The sequence below is a fragment of the Lycium barbarum genome, chromosome 12 (assembly GCF_019175385.1).
Source record: "Lycium barbarum isolate Lr01 chromosome 12, ASM1917538v2, whole genome shotgun sequence".
Taxonomy (NCBI): domain Eukaryota; kingdom Viridiplantae; phylum Streptophyta; class Magnoliopsida; order Solanales; family Solanaceae; genus Lycium; species Lycium barbarum.
In genome coordinates this window covers 64,748,380-64,758,003 of record NC_083348.1, presented here as the reverse complement: position 1 = coordinate 64,758,003, position 9,624 = coordinate 64,748,380, and the positions used below count along the sequence as shown (strand labels likewise).

General features: G+C 35.4%; 2 protein-coding genes across 2 annotated transcripts; both read right to left on the bottom strand.

Moving 5' to 3' along the window:
* Positions 1 to 224: 224 nt before the first annotated feature.
* On the bottom strand, positions 225 to 3,310 carry LOC132625049 (uncharacterized). The gene is made up of 5 exons (XM_060339819.1): positions 2,875 to 3,310; positions 2,665 to 2,788; positions 2,062 to 2,361; positions 1,859 to 1,963; positions 225 to 946 (listed from the first exon to the last, which is right to left on the bottom strand). Exons 1-5 carry the CDS (start codon positions 3,300 to 3,302, stop codon positions 407 to 409), a joined length of 1,497 nt encoding a protein of 498 aa, XP_060195802.1. The 5' UTR covers positions 3,303 to 3,310; the 3' UTR covers positions 225 to 406.
* A 641-nt stretch (positions 3,311 to 3,951) lies between these two features.
* LOC132624350 (uncharacterized) lies at positions 3,952 to 7,685 on the bottom strand. The gene is made up of 4 exons (XM_060339143.1): positions 5,380 to 7,685; positions 4,984 to 5,298; positions 4,804 to 4,903; positions 3,952 to 4,698 (listed from the first exon to the last, which is right to left on the bottom strand). Exons 1-4 carry the CDS (start codon positions 7,683 to 7,685, stop codon positions 3,952 to 3,954), a joined length of 3,468 nt encoding a protein of 1,155 aa, XP_060195126.1.
* Positions 7,686 to 9,624: the final 1,939 nt, after the last annotated feature.

The following is a 9,624-nucleotide window of genomic DNA, read 5'->3' as shown; positions in this document are numbered from 1 at the left end:
CTTTACAAAAACTTAGCTAGGAATGGCCCTAGCAAAACTTAAAAAATCTCTAGCCTTTTCCCTGTTTTTCCTGGAATGCTTTCCTATCTAAATGACTAGCTAAAAGTAGCTAGGAATATTTTACCAAGGTCATTCTAGCTAATTTGATAAATATCCTAGCCAATATTTGTGTATGGTTGGAGATGTTTTCCGGGCTAAATCTAGCTAGAAATTGCATATGACAAAATACAAATATAATTTTATATATAATGTGACATAAGATAAAATAAATAATTAAATCTATTCAAATTTCCAAATAAGCATAATCACAGTACCATCAATCCTTGAATGATGAAGAACAAGTCAGACAAGTCAGCTAGTAAAATAAAACACGTCTTAAATAAAATAAATCAATAACATTAATTATCTAAGATTTGTTTGGCGGAGAACCAGAGCCATTTGGTGGTGGTTGAGGAGTGAAACCAAGAATCCGAGCCACAGCAGCACGAACCACGACATGTACTTCGGCTTCCATATTTTCCCGAATATCTGCTTGCATACATTCCCACACATTCTCCATACGTTTCTCCAGTACACGATTAAGAAGCTGTTGAAACTCAGGTGTTTCAAAAATTTGTTCGGTAGGCACATTTGGAGGATTAGGAGCACTAGCGGACGCACAGTTAGCATTCGATGAATCTGCCAGCAAAGAATTTTTTAGGCCAAGACCATATATTCTTCCTTTTTTTGTTCGTCCAACTGTTTCTATCCAAGTTTTCAGTAGTTGCTCCTCCGGTATAGTTTTCAACAAATTCACATCATTGTCTTCGCTAGTTTCTTCTCCTTCCCCTTCTCCATCTGTTGTCGTGTTTCTCTCCAGGTCTCCATCATCTACTTCAAGACCATCTTCATTCCTTAGTGTTGAAGTTTCACCAACCTTCTCCTTAATATTCTTTGTAACTGAATTCTGAAAAAGAAGAAAGTAATTAGTTATCACCTAGAATAACAAAGCTGTCAAATAGCAAAAATCAGATTCATTCTGTAATGAAATTTTCCAGTCACAAATTGTACTTAGTATTATAAAAAGGGAACATGAGAAACACACCAAATAATGAATTATCAGTCTTACTACTACTAGATTTCAGTTTTCCCAAGGCATGTAGCTCTCCAGATATTTGACAGACAAGAAAATTAAGGTAAGTTTTTTCTTGGACATGATGGATAACCGAAACACAAGTCATGAGCATTTTGTTCTTTGTTGGAGTTTTATAACAGATATATAGTTTGCATACTTTCTCAGAAGCATTTTAGTTTCAAAATAAACAAGATAATATGCACACACACACACACACACTAAACTGGAATGATATTTCTCTCGGTTGAGCTGTTATCTTCAAGAATCTCATACATTACTTTGAAAATTTAGCTTTCTGGGAAGTGGGAACTAGTGTTGCTATTACATACAAATTAATACTCCATGACTGGAAAAGATAGACTACTATATGCAACAGAACATGTCGAACGGTTCACACAGATTCTTCAACAAAGCTTTAAATTTGAATACACAAGATAAAGCTCACTTGAAGAAGGCAACAACTAAAAATAAAATACAAAATTACACCAGCAACTTATCTTTTCAGAATTCAGTGAAAAAGTGCACCTAACACCTCAGCTTACAATAAAAACATACATGAATCTCTCAAATGTGAAATCACTTTACTGGTGTTACCTCCAAGAATTAAAGAAAAGGTAAAAAAAATTCCTGTAATAGAGCAATTTCTTTTCCTTCAATAAAAAAACAATTCACATGAATTTTAATTTAAACAAAAACTACTTCCAGAATAAATATCATTGAAGAAATAAGATAAAAAAAACGTACCCATATCCTTTCCGACTTCCCACAGATCCACTTCTTTTCATTTTTTGTTTTGTGAGTCTTCAGATACAATTCATCACTTCGAAGATCTTCCCCAGTTAGTTCCTTCTACAACCATTAAAGATATTGTTAATTTTCAAGATAAATCATAGAATATCATAAGACTAAATAATGATTAATACAAAAAAAAGACAAAAAAAAACTACATGTCGTCTTCTGTACTCAGCAAATGCAACTGATCCGCCAGTATGTAAGGAAGGACCTTCTTCATTATTAGATGACATTCTATTCTTCTTGTTGATTGTTGAAATTTTCTTAAAATCGTCAGAGTTCCAATATCGCATCAAACCGTCCCAATGAACTTCAGCAATCCACTTCGGTATTTTCTTTGTTCTTGAAAATTCTCTCTTTGCTTTTCCCAAACTGTCACTCAACCTTTCACTACCCACCCGATCAAAAGTTTTTCGAACGAAAACTTTATCCTCATCAGGAAAAGAATAACTTTTCTGCAGTTAGAAAGTAAACAATGAAATTATTATTGTTTTGTGAAGTTAAGATGTACATTTATAGTTAAAAAGAATAGTTGGTTAGATATATAATTAGACCTGTGACATTGATAACAAAAGCAAGGAGAGCATAGGCAAGAGTATAACTACCTCTAAAAATAAAAGAAGGGATCATAGATGAATCATGAGAGTGGTAGGGAGAATTTAAGAACTTTTATTGCGCATACAAAAAAAGACCACTCTTAAAATTAAAAGCAAAAAAATTTGACATTTAGTTAAATCCGTAGGTTATTGTTTAAGTACCTCAAAGTCATTGAACCATTTGTCTCGTACATACTCCGGAACTTTGCTCCAACAATGCCATGGTCCCGTGAAGCTTTTCTTAAAAGCTAACGACACATCCCGAACGGCCTCATGTGGGCAGAATCTAAAAAATAATTAGTACAACATTTTATGTGAAAATTATTAAATGAAAACTGTTTAGCCACAACTTGTATAATTTGATTTACTTACGTATCTCCGTTTACTTTCAAGGATTTTATGCCACCAAGAGTAGCTCGTCTTTCTTGTGGGTTACTACTTCCAAAAGATCGTGTTTGTCCGGGAGTTTCTTGCTCAGCACCAACATTCTGAGAAGAAGGAGCTTGTTGACGACCAACATCTATCGAAGTAGGAATTTCTTGGTGATTGCCAATACTTTGAGGAGCAGGAGTTGTTTTCCGAGCACTACCATCTTGAGATGTATGTACAATTTGCTGAGAATTACTTTCATTTGACGAGACAATACCATTGTTTGAACCAATCTGTTGAGACATAGGAGTTGATGGTTCACTAACATCCTCCTGTGAGGTGTTTGGTAGCTGCTGGTTGCCTCCTCCTCCTTTATTAGACATGTGCCCACGACCTTCCCTACTACGTTTAATGCCTCTTCCCCTTGTCATATTTCCTGATCAAAATCTAACAAGAACAGTAGATGGGATAAAGATAGAAGACTGCAAAATCTAGAACATCTACTCTCCGCAACCAGAAAAAGTAACAATATAAATGATTAATGTATAGAAAATGATGAAGCTCATTTGCAGTTTTGCACTCAATGTTGGCTGAAATACAGAAGCAAACAAGCTAACATGATTCACCCATTCAAATGGTGAATCAATAATATTCTAACTCTTGCAATGATAGTAGTATCCATTCATCCTATATCATGACCAAAAATAGTTAAAACTCTACTTTAGCATTCTGCCAACATTTGCTAATATGAAGACTACATTATACACCCACACTTATCTGTATGCATATTAATATTTTTAGCAGCTAAGTATTGTGCTAAAAAGCATAATAGAAACTATAGTTGTTGACTGCAAGGCAATATCAAGAAAGTCACTCTTAGCAGATGACGTCACTGGAAAAACAAACTTCATTTAAAAGAGTGCTAAATGACCAATTTAACAAATTGATGCATTAACTTCAGAAAAATAATACTTAAGCTTCCATAAATGACATCTAGCGGCAAAAAGACCAGCAATGGCAATAAAAGAAAACATGCTAGGAAAGAAATTGCAGTAAAAGTCACTACTCAAGATCTTGTTATTATTCACTGTCATCAGTTTCACTAAAATATTGCTCAAAACCAGACGATTCAAAATCAGATTCTTCTATCTCTTCATCATCTTCAATGGCATCAATATTGTGCGCGCTTTCATTTTCAACAGTCACTTTTTCAACGTCATGTACTTCCACTTCACCATTTTCATGACGCAAGCTATCAAGATCATCAGTGATAATTGGGAATAATGCGGGTAAAGTCTCTTCTTCTTGGTACAGGACATTTGGGGAATCAATTCGGTTTCTAGCTTTTATTTTACACACTGCCCACCAGTCAACAATATCTTTCTTTTTACTGGGATATTCTGAAAAATAGACTTGTTGCGCTTGTTCAGCCAACACAAAAGGTTCATAGGCATAGCTTGAGAACCTTTTCTTATGGTTGATATCAATTAGACCATACTGATTATGAACCTTCCACCCTCGGCCCATTGTTGGATCAAACCAATCACATTTGAACAACACTAGAGTAGTTCTCTTCTTTGTCGGATTAGGATACTCTAGTTGTATCACATCAACGAGCAATCCATAGTAGTCACTTTCATAGTCACTCCAACTTGTCCCTTTTATGCACAAACCACTATTCATAGTTGATTTGTTAGAGCCATAAGTAAGAATGTCGAACCTATAGCCATTCGTAAAATACTGAGGCCATGTTTGCACCCACTTATAAGGACCAGAAGCCAAGTCTTTCAACCGCTCATCAATTATGTTGTTAGCTGGATTAAGAACCTATTAATACACCAAATAGGCCAATGGTATGTTCAGTTACATATAAATTATAAGTCGAGACAAGTAAAGAGTAGGAACCTCTTCATACAATTATATTTTACTCACATAAGCTTCAAACCAGTTGGCAAATCTACTATTCGTCTCTTTATCAATTTCCTCAAGGCTAATGTTCTCTGAATGCCTTTTCAATTCAGCTTCAAAGATACTACAAAAGTAATAATTTTTTTGTTAAATTAGCCATTCTGCAGTACATATACATTTTACAGGTAAAAATTATGAACTTACTGGACGAATGGCTGAACCTCCTCACAATTTAACAAAACATACATTCGTGCTGCATCCCACTCCTTATCGGACAAATAGCGTTTGTTCATCTCCCCACTCGGACGTCCTGGATGCACAAAGATGGATAGACAACCATCAGGTGCATCAACTTCACCTCCATCATCATTTCGAGTCACTTTGTTCAGCCTAGTTTGCACATTAGGCTGGAAATAATGGGAACTGAATGTTGAAATTTCTTGAATGATATAAGCTTCAGCTATTGATCCCTCGACATGAGATCTGTTTTTCACTTTCTTCTTATGAACGTGAAGCTCCCTATATTGATATATAGTTTAGTGTGTTGTACATTAATTATTTAATTAATTATCTAATCAAAGATTCAATTTAGATTCTTACCGCTCAAAAGGGTACATCCACCGAAATTGCACTGGGCCACCAGCTATTGCTTCATATGGTAAGTGAATTGGCAAATGTTCCATGGGATCAAAGAAACCAGGAGGAAATATTTTCTCCAGCTTGCAAATTGTAACTTTTATGCTTTCTTCAAGCTTACGTAAATCTTCTACTTCTAACACAGGTGCACATAAACCTCTAAAAAATAAGCTAATCTCTGTTAAGGCATTCCAAATTGGCTCTGGCAAAAATTCTCGAAATGCAATTGGTAGCAACCTTTCTAGAAACACATGACAATCATGGCTCTTCATCCTTGATAACTTACAATCATCCATGTCTACACATCTAGACAAATTGGAAGCATAACCATCAGGAAACCTTAAACTTTTGACCCATTCACATATCAACTTTTTTTGTTCTTTTGTCAATGAATAGGCTGCCTTTGGCTTCAAAATCTTTCCTTCATGCTCCATCAATTCAAGCTCTGGACGATTGCAATAAGTCTGCACATCCTTTCTAGCTTTTAAATTGTCTTTCGTTTTATCCTTTACATCCATTATTGTGTTGAATATATTATCAAATACATTTTTCTCGATATGCATCACATCAAGATTATGCCGAATAATATTTGTGTGCCAATATGGTAATTCCCAGAAAATGCTTTGTTTTGTCCAGTTATGTTGATCCCCAAACCCTGGCAACTTATTGGAGGTGTGGTCATCAAATATTTTTGGTAAGCCACGCACATTGTTCCAAACTTCTTCACTAGACAACCTAGGAGAAGGAGCACCGTGCTCAACCCTTCCTTTTAAAAATGATTTTCTGTCCCGCCGAAATGGATGACCCATAGGCAGAAATTGACGATGACAATCAAAGAATGAACCCTTTCTCCCATATTTTAAATGAAACGCCTTACTCTTCCCCTTACAACAAGGGCATGCCAAAAGACCGTGTGTGCTCCAGCCAGACAACATTCCATAAGCTGGGAAGTCATTAATAGTCCACATAAGTGCAGCTCGCATTTGAAAATTCTGTTTCTTATGAGAGTCATAAGTCTCAACCCCGTCAACCCATAATTTCTTCAATTCATCAATAAGAGGTTGTAAGTATAAGTCTATATTCTTCCCCGGACTTTTGGGACCAGGAATGAGAAGACTTAAGAACATGTAAGGGCTACTCATGCACATTCCGGGCGGAAGATTGTACGGTGTGATGACTACTGGCCAACAAGAATAAGGATGGGCCATCTGCCCAAAAGGACTAAACCCATCAGCTGCAAGTCCAAGCCTAATATTTCGAGGCTCAATTGCAAAGCTAGGATGGCACTGATCAAATTTTTTCCATGCCTCTCCATCACTTGGATGACTCATTACCCCAGGTTCACGACGATATTTCCAGTGCCATATCATATGTTCAGCTATCTTTGTTGACATATATAGCCTCTGTAATCTCGGAGTTATTGGAAAGTAACGCAATACTTTATATGGAACATCTTTTTGCCTTCCATTGCCTCTTTTCTTAGGCTTATAGCGTGGTTGACCACACTTTGGACAGTCTCTTTTGTCTTTGTTATCCTTGTAATATAGGATACAACCTGTTGGACATACATCTATCTTTTCATATCCTAGCCCAAGTTTTGCAACCATTTGTTTAGTCCTATAGTAATCATTGGGTAACTTAGCATCTTCGGGTAAGAGCTCCTTCAAAAATAGCAAAATTTGATTATAGCAATTGTCGCTCATGTTACACTCAGACTTAATGTTCAGCAACCTGCACACCGCTGATAGCTGAGAATGAGTCACACATCCATCAAACAGTGGCTCTTCTGAAGCTTTTAGCATATCAAAAAATTCTTGAGCATTTCGATTAGGAGGTTCTTCTTCTTCTTCACCATCCAAATCAAATCCATCACTATCAAAGTTGAAACTAGGACCAATTGCATCCACGACCATAGCTCGGTATGGATTTATTGGTGATTTATCAGCACCTATTCCATCGCCTGTATTGGTATTATGTTGAAGCCTAGAAATTGGTACAAAAGGCTCCCCATGTGATTCCCATTGATAATAGTTACGTATGAAACCATTATTGTATAAATGTGCTCTAATATCATGAGGTTTAAGAAATCCACTACTATTTCCACATTTTGAACATGGGCACCTTATACTTCCATCAGAAACAAAGTCGGGTTGCATTAATGCAAACTCTACAAATTGACGCACACCTTCTTTGAACTCAGTAGTGACTCCTTTTCGACTTGGCACTAGTCTATTATACATCCACGAACGATCAGCTCTATAGGAACTCATGCTTTCTATCTAACAAACAATGAAAATTACTATTTTTTTAAAAGGAAATGTAAAACATAATAAAAAATTCTTATGGGCAACATAAACTCAGAATCGGATTACACAAACAGAGGCATACATTTTGATTACTACCTCGACTGGACTGCTTAATTATTAGTCCAGTCGTGTTGTCTGTCATAAAACTGATTTTTATAGAGCTTTTCCATGAAACAATCAACAAATTCAAGTTCTTAATAGTGCGGTGATCTTCAGAATGTAATTTCCAATAGCTCTTAACATTTTCTAAGCAAAGTTAAATTGAAAAGTTGTTTGTCGCTCTAAATGTAAGCAAACCTCCGAAGGAAAAAAATATATATGAACCTCATATACATGTCAGGATAACATAAATCAACAAAATATATATGAACCTCATTTATCATTCCTATTTTTTCAATAATGGAGGACGAGAAGTAGCACCGCCAAATCCTCCGAGAAATAAAAATTGCTAGAGACATCCACTACAAAATTTCTCTATTTCAATGATATTAATAATGTGCATATGCTTGCTATAGCAATTGTCAATCATGTACACATTTTTTATGACTTAGTACCTTTCTTACACATAATTAATAGGGAAAATTTAATATCTCCAATGCATGTCTAGTTCCTGAGAAAACACGATAAAAAGCTGAAACTAAGCAACATACAAAGATACCCCAAATTAGATTATATGAACCTAAACCCCCAAATAAGACAACAAAATTCAATTTAGGGTTTGTCCTCAATATCTAACAAAAGCAGAGTATTTTCTTATAAGGAAAACAGAGATTGCTATCTCTTATCTAACAAAACAGATTAAAGACTACTTTATCAACAATACCTCTTTCTACAAATGCATAAGGTTTAGAAAAAATTCATACCAGAAGGTAGACGACGGCAGTAATCAGTTGTGATTTCCAGCTTCTGTAGCCTGGAATAGAGAGCTCGAGTTTTGTGAGCATGAAGAGACGTGAAGTATGCATCGTGCGTTTGAGGGGCATGAGAATAGTAGTTCAGTTACTATGTTTTTGATTTTCTAGGATTTTAAGGCTAACTTTGAGAGAAAACACGTTGACTTTAAAGACTTATCTATTAAGAATAAAGGTTGATTTTATATTTGCCCCTTTAACAGCTATCTCTGTGGGTCTTTAATTTTTTTACTAATACATTATAAATTACTATAATAAAATTAACTATTTAAATAGGTAAAGTTACATAGAAATTATGGAAATTACAAGAAAATATAAAATTAATGAAATGTATACAAACTTGTTTCATCTTTAAAAGCTAATCAAAATGAGTAATTGACTAAAAATTGATCGGAATTGTTTCATATAAAATAAACAATACAGCTTTGAAAAAAATGAGTAAAAATTTATAAACTAACTTGATAACAAAGCAAAGAAGGAACCTATATTAAGAAGCATCGAATTAGAGCAAGTAATTGTTACGACCCAAAAATCTAACAACTCACGGTGGCACATACATCTAACCTGATAGGCGAACCATAATTCATTTTTAATCCATTTTCATTTAATAAGCGGAAAAGTAGAATGACAACATTAAATAAGTCATAAAAATGAAGTCTCATAACCATAAAATGGAGAAATAACGAGGTAAGAAAAAATTTGGTGGTTTGGGAGTGGGGGGATAGGCGGGGTGTGTGTGTGGGGGGGGGGGGGGAAGGTGGGGTGTTGTGGTTGGGGGCAGGGAATTTTTTTTTTACCAGAATATATATATATACACACACACACATAACAGACAATTCTAGGGGGGGGGGGGGGGGTGGGGTAAGAACAAATTTCTCACTTTTTATAAAAGTAAAATAAAATATATGAAATAGAAAATGTGAGGGCGAGGGGAGGGGGGAGGGGCGGGGGTATGATGGGGTGTCGTGTAAGATAAAATCTCCCATTTTTAA

What these genes read in the sequence shown, in the direction of transcription:
- LOC132625049 (XM_060339819.1), bottom strand. Translation starts at nt 3,302, where the DNA reads ATGACAAGGGGAAGAGGCATTAAACGTAGTAGGGAAGGTCGTGGGCAC. An exon ending in TTGAAAGTAAACGGAGATAC is followed by an intron (nt 2,789 to 2,874) that starts GTAAGTAAATCA and finishes ATTATTTTTTAG; the next exon opens with ATTCTGCCCACATGAGGCCG. An exon ending in GGAAGTCGGAAAGGATATGG is followed by an intron (nt 947 to 1,858) that starts GTACGTTTTTTT and finishes CTTCTTTTTCAG; the next exon opens with AATTCAGTTACAAAGAATAT.
- LOC132624350 (XM_060339143.1), bottom strand. Translation starts at nt 7,685, where the DNA reads ATGAGTTCCTATAGAGCTGATCGTTCGTGGATGTATAATAGACTAGTG. An exon ending in TGGATGTACCCTTTTGAGCG is followed by an intron (nt 5,299 to 5,379) that starts GTAAGAATCTAA and finishes ATATCAATATAG; the next exon opens with GGAGCTTCACGTTCATAAGA. An exon ending in CCAACTGGTTTGAAGCTTAT is followed by an intron (nt 4,699 to 4,803) that starts GTGAGTAAAATA and finishes GTGTATTAATAG; the next exon opens with GTTCTTAATCCAGCTAACAA.